This window comes from Engraulis encrasicolus, chromosome 10 (genome assembly GCF_034702125.1).
Source record: "Engraulis encrasicolus isolate BLACKSEA-1 chromosome 10, IST_EnEncr_1.0, whole genome shotgun sequence".
Taxonomy (NCBI): domain Eukaryota; kingdom Metazoa; phylum Chordata; class Actinopteri; order Clupeiformes; family Engraulidae; genus Engraulis; species Engraulis encrasicolus.
The window spans coordinates 20,137,325-20,156,772 of record NC_085866.1 but is presented as its reverse complement, the minus strand read 5'-3'; the positions used below and the strand labels follow the sequence as shown (position 1 = coordinate 20,156,772).

Below are 19,448 nucleotides of genomic sequence, written 5' to 3'. Positions count from 1 at the left end.
ACTGCTATGCAAGGTGCGGCCTCCTTCTTGAAACATTTATTATGAACAATACTAAAACTAAAACCACATGGATTATAGTCCTTTTCGCTCCACCACCACACTGGGTCCTGGCACTTACCACATTCAAAATATAGTCCATGAGGGGAATGGGGATCCTCTCCTCAGTACCAACCACTCTGTAAGGAAAGAAGCAAAAGGGCATGCAAAAAAACAAACATCAGTCAAAAACACCCTCTCTTCCCCCACACACGTAAGAAACTTAAAAGAAAAAAACAACAACAATTCAATCTTAAATCCCAACCCCCCCACAACAACAAAACAAATTTATTTCCAAACCAACTTGACTAAATAACTACAGTACTACTCCACCAGTGAGGGACATACAAAGGGCTCCTGTTCACACAAACGCCACCACGAGACGACGGAATGTGAACTAACTGTCTGTTGCTCTCCGGCTCCCCCTGTGGCGGCTGGCTGAAGGTGTGCAGCGCCTCCTCCTCCTCCTCGTCCTCGCTGGACGCCTCCTCGGCCGCGTGGTTGGAGCGCGCCGACGCCACCACCACCGTGCCGTCTGCCTTCTGGATGGAGGGCTTCTGGCAGATGTACTCGGGGGCGCGCCCCAAGTTGCAGATCTCCTCCAGCAGCTGTGGGATGGGACATGGGATGAGTGGGATGGGAGATGGCAGTTAAGTGTGGGTTTGAGAGGAAACAACAGAGGAAAACACTTAAAAATGGTCACTGCGTTCAAATTGGAGCTGATTCACAAAATGTAAAAATCAAGGGCTTTGGGGATGGATTGGGGGGGGTCCTCACTAGCAGTCATCATCAGGAAGCGAGTGGGGAGAGAGAGGCAGGGAGGGACCGGCAAAGGACCCGGGCTGGAAATCGAACCCAGGTCGGCGGCATAGTGGATGAGTGTCCTACCATTAGGCCATGGTAGGGTCCACAGTCAGCATACGTTTGAGTGTGATCTGTTCCATTGTAACAGCTATGGGGATGAGGGGGCAGGGGTGGGGTGGGGTAATAAACTGCCCAGGTTGCAGAACTCCAGCAGAACGACAGCCGCTGTGAGAAGTGGAGGTGGTGATGGGGGATAGAATCAGCAATTGAGTGTTCAAACAATTGGTATGCAATATGATTTGTTGGACATTTGAAGCATGGTTTGGGTATGGGATCTTCTCCCAACACATGTGGAGAGGGGAGGGATGGAGGGAGGTGGGGAGTGGTGATGCAAGCTGTTACTACGCGGGTTTGGGCTTTGCAGAGTGAAGAGCATGTCAACATGTTTGAGAAGAAGCTGGGCCCCATTTCTCGAGAGCATCGTTGCTAACCAGGTAGCAACTTACTAGGATTTCCAATGAAAAATTGCATTGCAACCAAGTTAGTTGCTAACACTAGTAACGATGTTGTCGGGAAACGCATCCCTGTTCCACTGCAAAAGCATGCAAAACCAGCAGATACAGGTCTGGGGTGCAGCTGAGGTTGCAGATCTCCCTGCGTAATTACAGCTGTACAGTCAAAAAAGGGAACTGTAGGCCGCTGGATTCCTTTTGCAGACGTTTGAGATGAGGACGTGTGGGTTGCAGATGTTGCAGAGGTTGGGGCACCCCTAAACCACCATTAGTGTCATTGGAAGTATACTCATGGTACTTCATGTCGGTCTATGGGAACAACGTGTGAATCGGTTCCAGAGTGCTTTGCAGGAGGGTGTTGCTCGCGTATGACTGAAGTCTCTATGCCTTGTGGCCCTGTGACTGGTCCCCGTGTAAAAATCGGGTATCGGTTCCCCTCTTTGCAGACACACAGGTGAAGGTTACCGTATTCAAATCAGTCATTACCATGGTATGCCCGTGTGGACACAACTACATTTTGTTCATACAATAAGTTGATGTAGATGAACTGAAATTTCATAGACTTTATTTGAAAAGAAAAAAGAAAAACTTCCAAGATAATGTTGGAAAAACTACTTGGAGTTGCTGTTAAGACAGCAAACATGTTTGAGCTGGAGCTGGAGCTTGTCTAACATGCATCAGCCGTTAAGCTTTCAAGGATGCTGGTGCCAGCCTAACATGGCCTCTGAACCCTTGCTACTGGATGTAGTAGCTGAAATACCCGTGAAAACTGAAAGTAAAGTCCGCGACACCAAGCTCCCGTTTCACGCATTTTGATGCAACGTTTCAGGCAGCATGTCCTTCAGACATATCTGATGAAGTGCATGCTGCCTGAAATGTTACATTAAAAGCTTGGTGTCGCTTACTTTACCTTCAGTTTTCATGTGATTTTGCTAATACTGCACCCTATGTTTTTGAGACTGATGTACATGTTTTTTTCTTATTTACAAGTAGCTGCAATACCCACCTTTATGATAGCCGTGGTGGCATCGGTTTTGAGAGTGGGCTGGTGTCTCATCAATTCGTCTACCGCACTGCCGAGGTTGGAGGCTGTGTCTCCTGCAGGAACACAAAGGGCATAACACATCATTACAGCGGACAAACACTGTGCAACAGACTCACAAAGGCTGCAGCAAACTTCAAAGCAAAGACAGAAACTGTTATGCAACTTTTGTACTTTTTCCCCTTCTCCTGACGGAGAATAAATAAGACACGACATGCGTAAAATAAACGCATCATATTTATAAAATCCTTAGAAGTGTATGCAAGCCTGATTGTTCTTATGTGCATGTGTGCGTGCGTGCGTGCGTGTCTGTGTATGCATAAGTGAAAGACTGTGTGTGTGTGTGTATGTGTATGTGTATGTGTGTGCGTGCGTGCGTGCGTGGTGTTAACTCACCCAGCGGGTCGGAGCTGCGTCGGCGGCGCATGGCGGGCAGGTAGTCCGGCGACAGCAGCACCTTGAAGAGGCGCTCGAAGGGCTGGCACTGGACGAAGGAGTGCAGTCCGCGGGCGTTGAGGCACAGCGCGCTGAACACGTTGGGCAGCGAACCCAACACCTCTCGCGTGGCCGGCACCTGCAGAGAGAGCGAGCCAATCTGAGAAAGAGAAACCCAAACGAAGAAAGAGAAGAGAGAAAGAGGTAGAGGTAGAAGAGGAAGAGGAGGAGGAGCATGGCAGAATAGGAAGAGAGCAGATAAGAGGATTGGAAGAGAGGAGGCAGAAGAGAGCACAAGTGAGAGACAAAGGGCTCTGGGGGGGGAATGTGGGGACAGAGACGACGGACAGACAGACGAGCCCTTTCGGAATGACGGAGGAACGAACACAGGAGGAAAGCTCCAAGCAGAGCCTAGATCGGACCATGCCGAAACTCCAGGAGACAGACAACAGGAGTGTGGTGTGAGGATAACCAGCTCCAAAAGAATAGACAAGGATAGGCGAAGGAGACGAGACCAGACCACCATGGAGAACAAAAAAAAAAAAAAGGAAAAAGGAAAAGATAGAAAAGGACAAAGCCCTGTGGACCCAATGCTCCCACACAGCAGGAGGGAAATGCAAAGTGACCATGACAAAGCACAAAAACCCTCCTCATAACACGGCCACCATAAAGGAAATGACAGAGAGTACCGGTAACATCTAATCTTGTCCACTTGCCATCTGCTACAAATCAAAATTGAAAGGTTTAAACCATCAAACATGGCAATCAAGGGGGCACATGGGGAACAAGGGAAAGATGTTGAAAAAAGATAATGTTCGATTTATCAAACAAAATAATCCGCTTCACCGCACAAATAAACATCCATTTCACTCCTCTCCAGTTGCTACAGTGCTTCCAAAAGGTTGATGAAACAATTTCCAAATCTAGTGCAACACAAATGAAAAGCAATCTGGGCCCTGAAAACATCTGCTGTAGCGTCATCATGGAAGTCATTTTGCCCGCCCATGCTGACATATAATTTCATTTCTCAACAAAACATACGCCTGAAATATGCTGCTTTTTCCTTGCCCTTCTTCTGCCCAGGTTTTGGCCTTTTGCCTAAAACTACAAAGGTGTGATGTCCTACACATGAGACTGAGGCAAGAGGGAGAGACAGACTGACTGACTGAGGTATAGTCACAAGAAAGAAGAAAAACGAAGGAAAAAACAAAGGAGAACGAAGAAAACAAAGAAGACGGGAGAGGGGGGACTGAGACAGAGAGGTGAAGAGAAAAAGAAGGAGGGAGTGAGATAGGGCAAGAGATAGCGAAAGAGAGAGATGGAGAGAGAAAGAGAATGACAGAGAGAGCGAGAGGGAGAGAGAAAGAGAATGACAGAGAGAGCGAGAGGGAGAGAGAAAGAGAATGACAGAGAGCGCGCGAGAGAGAGAGCGCGCGAGAGAGAGAGCGCGAGAGAGAGAGAGAGCGAGAGAGAGCGCGAGAGAGAGAGAGAGCGAGAGAGAGCGAGAGCGAGAGAGAGCGAGAGCGAGAGCGAGAGCGAGAGCGAGAGCGAGAGCGAGAGAGAGAGAGAGAGAGAGAGAGAGAGAGAGAGAGAGAGAAGGAGATGTGGTAAGGGAGGCGTCCAGACTCACGTCTTTGATGAGCAGCGCATGCAGCATGACATCAGTTAGGCCATTGTCCTGCAGAGAGGAGAGCAGAGAGGGCTCCTGGAACACGAACACTGTCACCACCTCCGTAGCTGAGGAAGAGAAGAGAAGAGAAGAGAAGAGAAGAGAAGAGAAGAGAAGGAGAGAGAGAGAGAGAGAGAGAGAGAGAGAGAGAGAGAGAGAGAGAGAGAGAGAGAGAGAGAGAGAGAGAGAGAGAGAAAGGGAGAGAGATCGAGCGTGAGAGAGACAGACAGAAAGACAGAAAGAGAAACAGAGAGAGACAGAGACAGAGAGAGAGACAGAGCTGGTTAGCAATAATGTAAGGGTACAACAAAGGCTGTCAGGGTGGTGCCGTACGCCCTCACGATACGCAGTGTGGTGCAAACATAAGAAAAGCTAGCACTAGCACTGCTAAGCATTAGCAACGCAATGGAGGTCAACCACATTACAAAATCCCCTTTACTTCCTTTGGTGAGCCAGGCCAAGCGAAAACTCAGAGCTGCTAACAACAGGCTCCAAAGCCAGAAGGACATGGCTAAGGCTCTGCAAAATGAACAACACTGAAATCCATCACTATTTCCCAATGTCAAGTATATGAGCCTTGGAAGTGTGTCAGAAATAAGTCACGCCCTGTGATTGGATGTTCCACAGAGTTCACGAAAGATTATCCACTCACTGGGCGTAATTACGAAGGCTGATACACTTGGAAGGATGCACACTCGACATTGAGAAAAGGCCTGTGTGTGTGTGTGTGTGTGTGTGTGTGTGTGTGTGTGTGTGTGTGTGTGTGTGTGTGTAGGAGACCAGGGGACCTAGATGCAAGGTGTGTGTGTTTGTGAGAGGGACTTACCGAGGAGGAAAAGGGAGGGCCCGTAATACTCGGCGTTACTGATGATGTGCTTGAGTGAGGTAGGCAAGGACCCATCCATTACTGCGAGCCAGGACGACAGAGACAGGGAGAGCGGAGTCAGCACATAACACACATCAGTATGCAGTTTCACCAACACGCACGCACGCACGCACGCACGCACGCTAACCGGTCCATTAGCCAGCTAGCAGTTACTAGTTTATCAGACACAAGTATTCTGCATTTAGAGAAACGTGTGTGCATGTATTGGGGACAGGTCTCACCGTGACGGATTCCATCTGAGAAGGCGGGGTCCTGAATGGCTTTCTTTAGGAAATTCAACATTGACTTCAACAGAGCAGCCCTCTGTGGGATACACTGCACGCCTGCGAGGGAATAGGAGAATAAAATTACATCAAGTCAACCTCCCATCAATCCTGCAAAACTAAAAAAGTCTGAAATAGTGTAAAAAAACTGCTTCTGGAATTGCATCTTGCGTAGTGTATTTTAGCATAAACCATCACGTCATAATTAAGGGAGAGACTACTACCTTAGATTAATATTTTTGCCATCTCTCAACCCTGCTATTTCTAGGTGCTTTGTGCAATGGGTACTGTTCTCTTTGCTGACTGTAGCATTGTGGGTAGTGTAGTTCACCGTACCTGCTCGAGGTGTGGAGGCTGTGCTGCTCTGTGCTCGGGTGTCTGTGTCGGCTCTGGCGCCGCTGGAGGTGGAAGGTCCAGGGCTGCTCTCCATAAACACCTCAGACACTGGAAACAAGTCAAGACAACCATCAATACCAGCCTGAAGAACTAAAAACTAAATAAGGATATACACACATGCCTTACATCACTGTAATAATTCTAAATGCAAATGTGCTTGGCATTACTGGTAATCCGACAACTTAAAAAAAAAAAAAACACCTCCTGCACACTGACCATTTCGCTGTTTTTCTTTAATAAACAACGTTTCAGTCCTAGACCTTCATCAGGCAAACGAAACGTGGTTTATTATTAGAGAAAAACAGCGAAATGGTCAGTGTGCGGGAGCTTTTTCAAATTGTCTGCTGACCGACCATGGGCTATCTCTGACGCACCTGCCAGCTGAGGTATGCAAAAAAATCCCAAGTTGAACGCATTACTGGTAATCTACCATTTCACCTGGCTTTGGTTAGTTGTGCCATAACATGGGTTTTGGCCAAAACTGTAGTCAAGCAGCCGTGATATTATAAGGCAGCATCTTTTCAATTGAATTGAATTGAATTGAATTGAATTGCAACAGAATTGACATCTTAGATTAGATTAGATGTATGGGCTACTGACTGTCCATGTCAGTGTCCATGTCCTCCGTGTCCGCTGCCGTGCTGGGCCTCTGGATCTTTGGCTTGATGACGAATGGACACTCCTTCCTAGACAAGTCCACCTCATGCTGCATAGACACACACACACACACGCACACGCACACACACACACACGTTAAATATGACAAGAGGTATTCACATCAAGTTTAAATTTGCATAACACATTTAATATGTGGGACACTGTACGGAAACAGAGTGATAGAGCAGCTTTTATACACCAAGACATCAAGCTATCTGATGGAGTCACAAAAGTCACAAAAAGGCGCGTAAAATAGCCACCAGGTGCATGTGGGTTTCCGCCTACTAACATGAGCGTGCGTGTGTGGCATTGTGTGAAGATGCATATGTATATGTGCATGCATGTAATGAGTCCAGCTGCTTATATACTGTGTGGACACACACATGTGCCTTCGAGTCCAGGTGGCTTGCCTCCAGCCCGTGTGTGTGTGTGTGTGTGTGTGTGTGTGTGTGTGTGTGTGTGTGAGAGTGTGAGTGTGAGTGTGAGTGTGAGAGAGAGTGTGTGTACGGTATGTGTGTGCATATGTACGCATGTGCAATGAGTCAGTCCAGGTGGCCTACCTTCAGTCTGTGTGTGTGTGTGTGTGTGTGTGTGTGTGTGTGTGTGTGTGTGTGTGTGTGTGTGTGTGTGTGTGCGTGCGTGCGTGCGTGCGTGCGTATGCATATGTACACAAGCACGTTTGAGTCAGTGCAGGTGTCCTACCTCCAGTCTGCAGATGAATATGGAAAGGCCGCTGTGGGACTGAAAGGCAGCCATGTCCAGGTTGGTGATGAGGTCCACCACGCGCACGGCTCGCGTCACAAATGTTATTTGGTCTTGTTCGTCACCCAGGAACTTGATCACCTGTGCAGTAGGGAAGAAGAAGAAGAACCATGTGACCACAAAACTCACCAATCAGCAACATGAAGACAACTGAATATGAAAATCTTATCTTTATCTCATCTAAATTCTTTTAATTATTTTGAACCACTGAAACGAACAGAGGTGCATTTCTGGAAAACAAAGTAGTTAACAAACATAGTTACCAACTACGCTTTCCAGAAATGCACCCCAGTGGTGCATTTCTCGAAACCATAGTTGCTAAATACATTAGCTACTTTGTTATTTGCAATGCATTTCCCCATTCGCAACTACCCAAGTTGCTAACTGCTAACAACTACGCTTTCCAGAAATGCACCCCAGAATTGCAGTCAAGCTTCTTCCACGGGTACAACAGCATTACTATTAATTTATTACACTACACAACATTGAATTCTGAATCATCAGTCTGCTACACGATCCCACTAAACAGGTATAGAGTTGTGCACTTTTAATACTGGCAACACAACAAAGGCATCTTAATGACGGCGCTCAATCTGATACAATTCCAGTGAATTGTGAGTCAGTCGTGCCCCGTCTTTCCTGGTTGCATTGTTCACCCACTACAGCTGAGAATGGGGAAGACCCCTAACTAACACAGCACAGGGCCCTGCTACCTGCCTGCCGCATCTCTAATTAGAGCAGCGTTTCTCAACCAAGGGTACGTGTACCACTAAGGGTACGCGAGTACACTAGAAAAATGTAAATTTTAACAAATGTATGGAGCATAGTCACATCGGGATAGAGAAATTCATATAGAACTTGAGTTAGGGGGGTAGTCATGGCACACCAAAAAGGCTTAGGGGTACACGAGACAAGAAAGGTTGGGAAACATTGCATTAGAGTACAGGCGAGTAGACGGGAAGCAAGACACTGCTGACGCTACAGAGATCAAAGCGTTGTGCCGGTTGGTCTGTGAGTGTGTACACAAGTGTGCATGTGTCATAAAGAGTTAAGGGAGGGGTGAATGTTATAATTATTATGTTACTGGTTGGACATTTTTCAGATTTTCACCCCTCCCTGAACATGTGTGCAGGTGTGTCTTGGGTATTGAGTAGGCCCTCGGTTCGAGAGAGTGTGCGCGCGCGTATGTGCGTATATGTGTCCATCTGTGCATCCGTGCATGCATGCATGCGTTGACCTTGACCAGGGACTTCATGTGACCTACATGTCTGTGCATCCATGCGCACCTGAGTGTTAGTGTGTACGTGTATGCGTGCATGCATGCGTACACGTGCACTTGAGCGTTAAGCTAGATTTATGCTTCGGACGCATAGAATCTGCGTCCGTCCGTTTTCTGTCTATGCGAGTCCACGCCCCCCTCTCAGAGGCTCTGTGCCCGTCGTCGAGCGCCTCCAAAAAATTCTAACTATCCGTCGGACGGACGCGGAGTACGCAGACAAAAAGGCACTATGATTGGTCGTCTCGCTACTTCCTTGTTCTGTTCTTGTGGCAGCGCAATGCCAGTAGTTTGCGAGAGCAGAGCTGTATTCTGTTAAAAACTGTATTAATGCCTTGTGTGTAAATGTGTGTAAATACACGAAGCTACAAGCTAAGTAACAAACAATGCATCAGTTGAACACTCGTGGCATAATGCCTGCGGTTTTACTACCATTCCTCCACCGAATGTAAACACACATCGGCAGAATCAACTGTCTTCACATGCTTGCATTTCCTGCTCGTGAAAACAGACTGGGTATGTCAAATAATGATTGATACCAGTGCATTGCCTTTGCAATTTGTGTGAAAATACCTAGCTAACCGCGATAGAAAGCAACATTGCTTAATAATGACCGCAGTGCTTACAATGTAGTGAAAGTAGTCTAATCGCGCAATTTCAAATGTGGCTCGCGACGAGACCTCGGACCTCGCAGAACTCGCAGATGCATGAATACAATGTTGGTTCGTGGCCACTCCCACGCGAGTTTTGACGAGGACAGTTGCAGAAGTCTAATCTGACCTTTAGCGTGTGCGTGTATGCATGTGTGCGCGCATGCATGCGTATACATGCGTGTGTGCGTGTGTATAGACCTTGAGGAGGGCCTCCATCATGCCACAGGAGACCAGTGCTTCTCCCCCGGCGTCGTAGCTGGCCAGGTGGTAGAGGAATGAGAAAAGTGCCGTGGCAAACTGGTGCGGGTACGGCTCCATCAGAGGGTCTGGAAGAGAGTGTTCAGAAATCCAGTCTGGGAATACAAATGAACGCTTTTCATCACTAGCCAATTTGGCTAGCAGAATGTTAAATCTTACTAACCACACATAGACTTACTATCAGTCAAAGAAGCTAGAAAGATTTATTTTTCTACCAACCAACACATCCAGTCTGGGAATACAAATGAACTTTCTTCATCACTAGCCAATTTGGCTAGTAGAATGTTATTACATTACATTGCATTTGGCAGACGCTTTATAACCAAAGCGACTTTCAAAAAAAGGACATAATCATAGCCAACATCGCTAGCAGATACAAAAGTGCACAACAAATATACAGAATTTTAATCTTACTAGCCACACATACACATACACTCACTATCAGTCTGAGAGGCTAGTAAGTTTTCTTTTTCTACCAACCAAAGTGGATTTTCACCAGCTTTTGGCTGGTTGGCCAGTGTTAATTTAGAGCCCTGAACATCAGTCTGGGAAGATTCATGTATACACAGGTCATGTTATCCAAAAGAGTTTAAAGAGAAGAGTTTATGAAGGTACAGGGTTAGAAAAATAGTAGAATAGTAGAAATAATAGAAAACAACACAGAATCTCAGGAGGGTGTTTCCCTACATGGTTACTAACAAGATTGGCCATGACATTGGAACCAGCAACAAGGTGGTTAACATTGTAAATAAATAAACCAAAATAATCATGTACCGGTAGTCTAAAAGCAATACCAAATATAGTGGGTTTCAACTTTGGTTGCCCTAAAAGTTGGAAGCTGGAATAGTTTTTCAAACAGAAATACAGAGAGATGCTCCCTCTAACTAATATATAGGGCAAAGGCAAACTCAAAGCTTGGTGAAAAAAAGGGAAAAAATAACTACTTAGTGTTGGTTTATGTAATCACTGTCCACTGAGTGAAACTTCTGACCCAGCGCACACACAAACACATCTGAGCTGAAGAGCGGAGGAGACTCTTTCATTCTCAGTCCACAGTCATGGGACTGGAAGAGCGGTCCGTCATCCCGTTCGTTTGCTTACCAATCATAGCCTGTATGCAGTTGCGCACGAGCACGGGCAGAAAGCCGTGGTAGGAGGCGGTGCCGGTGCAGTCGATGATGTTAGAGAGCTTCGGCGTCCGCTCTAGATGCACTATTGACGTCAACGTGCGCAGAGATGCAGCCTTGATGTCCTGATAGGGGAGAGAGACAGTATATTGCTTTAGTCCAGGGGTCGGGAACCTATGGCTCGCGAGCCACATGTGGCTCTTTTGGGAACTGCATGTGGCTCTCGGACAAACCTGTCATTTGTTTACTCAATAAGCCATGAATAATTTTGTTACGGCACTAAATTAAAAATGGACCTACTGAAATCGAAAAGTTAAGATAATATTCAAAATATAAAGTATGATCGCGCATTTAATCCATCCCAGGTCCGATCAGCTGAGCCAAGCACAGGCCTTCGACGAAGGCTACTGTACAGATATGAAAAACGCATTTTTTTTTTATTGGACAATGCCGTGCCAGCGCTGGGTCGTGTCGTGTGAGATAACATTCCATCCGTAATGCTTTACCTAAAGTTCAGCTGGCTAACGGTTGTATCCAAAACAAAGAAACTGTTCACGACCGTGCCATTATGATGGCAAATCAAGTGGAGGAAACGCAAGTGAGGGATATAAATGCAGCGCTGTACTTCTCCCTCGATTACAGGAAGAACTTTTGCTGAATCAACTGACGTAAGTCTTTCCCAGTTTAGTGTGATTGCGAGATAACTGGTGCCACAATGCGAAGGCAAACGTAGGGTTGCCATTCGTCCCTTGAAATACGGAATCGCCCTGTAGCCTATTTGGCGGTTAAATCATGCGTTCTGTATTGGGGACGCATGTCGGTAAGGGACGCAATTTGTACAATTCGTGAATGACTAAAAATAGACATGTCAGCCACATCTGTAAAATGTTAACTATTGTCAGCGCGACCAAGATGAGCATCCTGTCTTGAAGTTCTCTCTCCCTCCCTCCTCCCTCCTCATGCACCTTCCCTGTGTCTGTCTGATGGCAAGAATAGAAGCACCTCCGTCATTCTCATTGCTCATTGGCAACTCCGATGCATAAAAGATAGAAACTTAAGGTAATGCATGCGCGTGGCTTCTCAAATGCACATCAGCACATCTACAAGTAGTTTTAGTTCTTCTTTCGTTAGCTCTCCCTTCTTGTCCCCAATGCAAGCGTTACTTTTATTCCCTTCTGTGCATGACAATTAGCATTAGAAATAATGGCGAAAATGGTATGGCTCTCACAAAAAATATTTTTTTAAAAATGGGCGTTTATGGCTCTCTCCACCAAAAAGGTTCCCGACCCCTGCTTTAGTCAGTGTTCATACTCCTATGGCCAATGATGCCACAATGCAATGCAGTGTTGCAAAGAAGGTGAAACTGGCCATCACACAGCCTTTATGTCCTGATAGGGAGACAGTGTTATTGCTTTAGTGTTCAAAAACCTACATCCAATAATGACACAATACAATGCAAGGTGGATTGAACATGCAAGGTTGACCGCTTCAAAGAAGGTGCAAATCACTGGCTGTGATTTCTTTGTCACCCCTAATGCTGATGCAGTGCTCCCTATATACCTTTTCATTAACCCATTTTAGCCTGGAGACACAAATAAGCTGCATACAGGCTCTTGAGATTTGAAGGTCCTAGCTTTTTAATGCAACTAATTTCATGTTTAAAGTTTTGGCCGCCAACCTCCGAATGATCACTCGGTATCAGTAAGCACATACAGCATTTGAACATTTTTATTTGCTATGAATGAGATCATGTCATCCAACAACATATGAAATGGCACCTCTACCATTAAGGACAATACATTTCAGAAGGCGTAAGCTAAAAACTGCTCTAAAAGGGAAAAAACTAAGCACTGCTGCTTACCACAAGCTGCTTGTCTGTGATTTGTAGCACATCCACCAGTTCCTCTATTAATCCATTATAGAGGATGCTGTTGGCTGACTCTTGGAGGGCATTGGAGTACACTGCAAAAAATAGCAAAAGGGAAAGAAGAAAAAAAGATGCACTTTAGTTAGTGGGCATGCATTGTAAGGACTGTAGGAGGAGTTCAGATAATCACAGGCAAACACAAACAGGGACAAAGAGACACAGCGGCACCAGTGTTGCCAGCTGTACGAAAATTACTGTATTTGCACCATAATTTTGTCCATTTTGTCCTCTGTACAATCAAAAAAACATGATGTACGATCATTTCAGAGTTGTCATTCAGTTCATGTAGATGCCTTGAAACAAGTATTTGGGTCTTGTACGATAATTTCCTCCCAAAAAGTCCCCAAAACCCCTAATTTTGAGGTTTTGGTACGATACTTCGGCATTTTCCATCTGGCAACACTGAGCGGCACACAAGCACAGACCCTTACAAGCGCGCGCGCGCACACACACACACACGCACACGCACACGCACACGCACCGAGGATGGAGATGGCGTGCAGTCTGGCCTGCACGGCCTGTAGCCTCTTCTTGTGGTTGGAGAAGCCGTGTGCCAGGCGGATGTGAGTGAACAACAGCGTCTGCTTGTCCTTCGGGATGTTGTACATGACCGTCAGCGACTCCATAATCTCAGACGGGCTCTCCGAGATCTGCACAAGAGCGATTGCCAAATACAATGAATATATAATATATACACCGCATAAAATACAGTAGGACAAACTGATATCAACATTATCATTTCTATGATAAAATAGACCCAGTTACTCCCCTAGAGCAAGAGATAAAGGCACAAATACATACAAGCACTGCCGTCTTGACCATTTGTCAACTCATATGTAATGTAATCTGCAATCTTATGTCAATAATTCCATCAAAAAAATTAAGATTCTTGGTAAAATTCTTCTTCTGGTAAGAAATGTATCAAAAAGCCATTGTCATTTGCTTCAACACACAATTGGTCAGTGACTACATACAGATTTGGTCTGATGCCAGTCATGACAACAGCTTTTCATATCTGTATCTTTCCCCTTCATTTGCATCTGTCGTCATGTGAAATACCCTTCATTTGAGGGACACAATAATAAAAGGTCTTACCAAGGACTAATCAAATACAATTCTGATCTCCCATTCCCAAGACAACAGTGCTTACCTTGTCCAGTTGTTCGATGTGAATGTAGTGTAACGTGTTGCTGCTCGACTGTAATAAAAAAAAATAATAAAAAAAACAAAGAGGTACATTCTTAGCACGTTGGAGACCAGCAGCACCAGATCTTGCACGCCACTCAGTGTTAAGTTATGAAGTGCAAGTTTAACAGGCGGATTTGCCATACCTTCCGCTCCACTTTGACCTCTGTGCCGGGCTCAGCGTAGAACTCAAAGTGCAGAGTGGTGGCACTGGGGGGGTACTTCTGCTTGGCGACACACCACACCAGATCAGACCAGACGGAGGAGAAGAGGGTAGAGGGAGAGGAGGAGGAGGAGGAGGAAGAAGAAAGAGAGAAAGAGAGAGAGAGAGAGAGAGAGAGAGAGAGAGAGAGAGAGAGAGAGAGCGTGTAAGAGACGGCAGTGGAAGCAAAGCAAAGAAATTAGATCAATGAAGACCACAGCAATAAATGTCCTGCAGCGCTACAGCACTATTTGTTAATTAGAAGGGGGTGGCGTGTGTGTGTGTGGTGGTAATGGCACTGGTGTTCAGCTGCCGAGAGAAGCCGTTTTGCTCACCGACATGGGCAGATCCCTGCAGCACTCCGCCAGTCCAAAGCCGTTCTCCTTGCCTCCCCAGCTCTGAGAATAGATAGATAGATAGATAGATAGATAGATAGATAGATAGATAGATAGATAGATAGATAGATAGATAGATAGATAGATAGATAGATAGATAGATAGATAGATAGAGCACAAGAGATGAGTGACAACACAGGGAGAGAGCGCAAGAGAACGATCAGACATAACACCAAGCAGACAGGAAAGAGGGAACGCGTGCTAATGTACTCAAGGCATGTTCACCCAGGTCAATTAGCACACGCTTCTGTAAACTCCGCATTTCTGATGAAGATGAAGAAGACGAAAAATAGTATTGAAAACTTATCAGAGCTTGTTGTTGGCAACTGTTTGTGGAGCGATGGGCAGGAAGAAAAACAACAACTATTTCCTGTGTTGAGATTTCAACTAAGAGGTGTAACTTCCATATGAATGTTTGCCCGACACTGAGGAAGGTCAAGACCGAAACGTCTGACAGGCAATAAAATACACAATGTAGAGTGCTGTCCTGTTCTCTTTATTCTGTGCTGAGATTTTAAATGGTTGCCATACATACCTCGGCCAGGTGTTGCAGGCGAGCCAGCAGAGGAGTCCTCTTGTCGGAGCCCAGTCTGGTGATGTAGTTTGAGCGCTTGCTGAACACGTACAGCAGGTTCAACACTGACAGCACCACCTGCATGTCACAGGACGCTAGCAGCGTGGTCAAGTGCTGCGCACCCAAAAAAAAAAAGACAGAGGAGAGGAGAAGAGAGGAGAGACAAATATAGGACGCATACCGTAAGCAGCATAATCAATGTTAAAATCAATCAATATTACAATCTAGTGCTTGGAGCAGAAAGAATATCAAGAAGTCATGGCAGAGTGTGTGTGTGTATATACATGTGTGCGTGTGTGTATTTGTTGTGCATATTGTATGTTATATGTTACCTCTATTGAACTGTACAGGTGCCTTGAGACGTGTGTGTGTGTGTGTGTGTGTGTGTGTGTGTGTGTGTGTGTGTGTGTGTGTGTGTGTGTTACATATTGTATGTGTGATGTTACCTCTATTGAACTGTACATGTGCCTTGAGATGTGTGTGTGTGTGCGTGTTGTGCATTTGTTGTATGTGACGCGTTACCTCTATTGAACTGTACAGGTGCCTTGAGAAGCTGTACTCAATCAGCAGGGCTGTGAAATTGAGCACGGCCAGCAGCAAGGCTTTGAGCTGGCTGTTGTCCGGCCGATCGCACACCAGCATCCAGGACATGTTCTCCACCGTCTGTCCGGCATCGCACAGGATGCCATCGAACCGATCAAGCAGATCCACCCAATGGTACAATTCGCACTACATGGAGAAGAGGGCAGAGCAGCATTGCACTGACGCATTACTTATCTCATATTTCTACATTTTGCCTTCAAAGGCTGAAGGAAATAACTATTTGGTCTAAACTAAGATTGGACGAGAAGTGACTTCATAACACCTTTCATAACTCCTTTACACTGTGAATAATTCACTTGCTAATTCACTTGCAAAACCATTCTACACCTATGTGTAAGACAGGGCTGTATGAAGCTTGTGAAGACATGTTGCTTCGTTTCGATACTGGTGTGCACTTGAACTACAAGTACTGCATTACTGCACTACTGTACTTGGCTTTTGCAGGGCAGAGGGGACTGAAGCAAGAGTGGGGAAATGAGGTCTGTCTGCAGAGCGGTAACTTCTAGAACCCCCAGATAAAGATTATTCCCACCAGGCTTCTAGAACCCCCAGATAACATTATTCCCACTAGGCTTCTAGAAGCCCAGGATGGAATGCTCACCTTGCCGATGTTCCAGGTCTTGATCTGCTGCAGCTCCAGCAGCAGCTGTTCGTCGCTGCATCCTTTCAGCCTCTCAATCAGCGTCCTGCAATCGGCAGGCTGAGGGGGCAGCAGGGAGGGGAAGAGGGCCAGTCAGTAAACACATGCGCCATCAGCAGGGGTCTTATTTATTTCAGCCACCGAATCACCAATGCGGTCACTCAACTGAATTAGGGCAGTGTGGCGCAGGCAAAAAAAAAAAAAAAAAAACACTTACCGCCTCTGTGGGAGTCTTCTTTAGTTTGCTTCTGTCAACCTTCATGGTTACTAGATACTACTTGCTGCTCCTGGGAAGAAGGGACAGATCGGAGGAGGGTTTGGTCAACAAGCCCGGCAGCAGCTAACCCATTCAAGTATACTGGCTGCCTGGTAGCCGTTTGATTCATTACATTACATTACATTTAGCAGATGCTTCTGACCAACGCTACTTACAAGGAGGACATTCAAGCAAGTACAGTGAGGGGCCAGTACAGAGTGCAGCAGTATATACAAGTAGATAGAGATCAGGAAAATAATGGAGGCCCACAATAAGTTTTCGTACTGTTCAAAGACTGTATACCATCGCAGCAGGAAGTCATTACAATTTGGTCATGGCCAATGATTCTTATCAAGACATTTCTTAATTGAAATTACCTTAGAGATAAAAAATATATATCAAGGCCAACATTTGGGCACAACATTTGACGCAATTCAAGGCACACTTACTGTAAATGGTTTGGCAAATCCAACCTAACAGCATGTTTCATTTACAATACCTATGGACATGGGGAGAAAAAAAAGAAAGAAATTCAGCAATCAGAGTCTAGTACTCTCTGCATCTGATAAATGATATTTGGTCATCATTCCTAATGCACTCTGCAAAAAGACATGCATAGATGCAAAACCAGAACCTAACGAGAAAATACAATGCTTCAACCCATATGTCTGGCATCTGTTGCAAGTTAATGCACACACAAACAAAATGATCCTTTGCTTAAGAGCAAAAGTTGGACTACAAGAAATTATCGATGCACTGTATCTGAGCATATGCAAGTCAGAGGGGCACAGATCAGCAGCTGAGAACAATAAACAGTGAGTGACAGCTGCATGGTTGTCTATGAATCAATACAGAGTTAGAGAACCCCTAGATCATTAACTTGGTCTAACAAATTAAGCCTTCTTAACACCTTGAACAAAAATATACTTGAATCAGCAGTACAATACGGACAACGAGTGTCTACCCCTTCCCCTAAACAAGGCCTGCGCGGTACAGCACAACAAGTCGAGTACACAACCCAAAAGAGGCAATTCCTGCAAGGAAGGTCCACAGGACCTGCTTCTGTCGTGGCAGATCAGTGACTGCTATGGTATACGGAATCTAAATGCAAACGTTGGTGTAGGCTAACTACGGTATATTCTGCATAAACAGAAATAATATCCATGCAGAGACCATAACTAGCCACTTCCGTGTGGGCACCAATAAAGAACCAACTAGCGAACTAACCCCGAAGACCGTGGTTTTCAAGAGGAAATTGTTTTACTTAGAATAATAATCAATTCCTCCTGGTGAAACAAAATGAATAGGAATGTTGATTAGCAAGCCAGCGACAACATACAAATGGATGGAAATTAAAATGACGTGCACTCGTCGCTGGCTAAAAAGCACACTAGCTTTACCAGCTACCAAGCAAGCAATCCCGCACGAAAGGCTAACAAGCAAAACTAAAGATTGGCTGTTTCTTGCCAGCCATGTAACAATACCAGATAAGGGGGAACAAGCAGACCTGGATAAGCAAAAATACGTCTAAATAAAAAGCTGATACTTGGAGCGCTGTTTACGAAACCAATCACGACACAGATATGAACAGACACAGAGGGAAAACCGGGTGCTAACCTACACCATTAGCTAATAGTCAACATACTCCATAAGCTAGGTAGCTCAACGTTAGCCAAAATATTCTACAGCATTTTAGCTCAACGTTAGAACTACTCCCCAACCTAGCAAAGCTAGCTACTGAAGCCATCCCATCCATACATAATTAATAGTCATGTAAAACTCACCACTAAGGCACGTCTGCTACTATCCAAGAAAAATGTCCAGAACAATCTCTCTAGTTCAGCACCCAAAGGCCAGGGGGATGGCCACGGGACGCTGCCTTAATGACACTAGTAACGTGCTAGTGTCTTTCTAACCATCTATCTGACCTGTGAAGTGTGAAACTAGCTGAGCGCTACATTAGCGCGATGTAGCAGTTATACAGTGCTAACGTTGCAATCGATAATAGCTCGAAAGATGTCAACATCATTTCAGATAGCAGGTCATTTTAATACTGGAAAAGTCCTGGCGCGTTCAAGTGCGCCTCATACGTCAAGCTAAACACAAGCTAGACAATTAACTGTCGTCAACGAATTACCTACACAACTTACATTTGCTGCAAAAGACCGGTATTTTTAAGAACATAAAGCATTTAGTTCAGCCACAGCAATCCCCCTCTTTACTCGTTCCATATCCTGATGCTGGCTACTCTAGCGCGCGGCTGCAACAGGCCTCTTCAGCAGGCAATGCACTGTTCTGTAGCTGCCATTAGCTTTTACAAAACAGAATGCCTCAAAACGCTCTATCAAAAAGTATTGTCATTGACCACGTTCGAGTGAGTGTTTGGAAGCCTTGTATGAACTATGACTAACATCTTGCTCGATTCAGGCGGACATGGCACAACAAAAACGACCAAGAGATGCTCATACTCACGATTTCCGACATACGTTCGTTGGTTGGCTAGCTAGCAGTGAAACGCATAATATCCCGCTGAATCATTCCCCCATACGGGCCTAGCATGACACTGAGTGAATTGGTGGATTTCGGAGTTTTACTGCTGCAATAGTGCGTAACAATCTGGGCAGTCACTTTATTTTTTTTATTCTGTAGAAAAGTTAAGTTTGTTTTTTTTGTTTAATGCTCCAATATTTGCAGTGTAACAGCAAGTTCAGCCAAGAGTAAATAATTAATGAAGTGAACTTGATTAATGTTTTAACTGCTATAATATAGTGACACCTTGTTTACATGTTTTCGTATGTAAAGAAAAAAAGCAAAACGGACAAAAAACATTGCTTCATGCTTGAGGAGATGAATGACAGAGGTGACACAGAGCACCATGTTGTTATCAATA

General features: G+C 45.3%; 1 protein-coding gene across 15 annotated transcripts in view; it reads right to left on the bottom strand.

Annotated features, from left to right (window-relative positions):
• Positions 1 to 19,448, bottom strand: part of huwe1 (HECT, UBA and WWE domain containing E3 ubiquitin protein ligase 1) — a 97,967-nt gene that overhangs the window by 77,002 nt on the left and 1,517 nt on the right. For 7 of the 15 annotated variants that reach the window (XM_063208318.1, XM_063208330.1, XM_063208323.1 and 4 more), the window contains exons 2-23: positions 17,008 to 17,057; positions 16,520 to 16,589; positions 16,264 to 16,362; positions 15,582 to 15,788; positions 15,021 to 15,173; positions 14,426 to 14,488; positions 14,035 to 14,112; positions 13,854 to 13,901; positions 13,185 to 13,353; positions 12,638 to 12,738; positions 10,751 to 10,901; positions 9,590 to 9,744; positions 7,403 to 7,543; positions 6,644 to 6,749; positions 5,984 to 6,091; positions 5,606 to 5,707; positions 5,325 to 5,405; positions 4,460 to 4,566; positions 2,791 to 2,989; positions 2,359 to 2,450; positions 385 to 644; positions 119 to 176 (exon numbers count right to left, since the gene is read on the bottom strand). In XM_063208318.1, coding sequence (XP_063064388.1) covers positions 119 to 176; positions 385 to 644; positions 2,359 to 2,450; positions 2,791 to 2,989; positions 4,460 to 4,566; positions 5,325 to 5,405; positions 5,606 to 5,707; positions 5,984 to 6,091; positions 6,644 to 6,749; positions 7,403 to 7,543; positions 9,590 to 9,744; positions 10,751 to 10,901; positions 12,638 to 12,738; positions 13,185 to 13,353; positions 13,854 to 13,901; positions 14,035 to 14,112; positions 14,426 to 14,488; positions 15,021 to 15,173; positions 15,582 to 15,788; positions 16,264 to 16,362; positions 16,520 to 16,564 — 2,523 coding nt within the window. In that variant the 5' untranslated portion in view covers positions 16,565 to 16,589; positions 17,008 to 17,057. Of the gene's footprint in view, positions 1 to 118; positions 177 to 384; positions 645 to 2,358; positions 2,451 to 2,790; positions 2,990 to 4,459; positions 4,567 to 5,324; positions 5,406 to 5,605; positions 5,708 to 5,983; positions 6,092 to 6,643; positions 6,750 to 7,402; positions 7,544 to 9,589; positions 9,745 to 10,750; positions 10,902 to 12,637; positions 12,739 to 13,184; positions 13,354 to 13,853; positions 13,902 to 14,034; positions 14,113 to 14,425; positions 14,489 to 15,020; positions 15,174 to 15,391; positions 15,415 to 15,581; positions 15,789 to 16,263; positions 16,363 to 16,519; positions 16,590 to 17,007; positions 17,058 to 18,342; positions 18,497 to 19,030; positions 19,083 to 19,448 lie in introns of those variants that run through there. The other 8 variants (XM_063208319.1, XM_063208320.1, XM_063208326.1 and 5 more) reach the window with 8 other exon arrangements.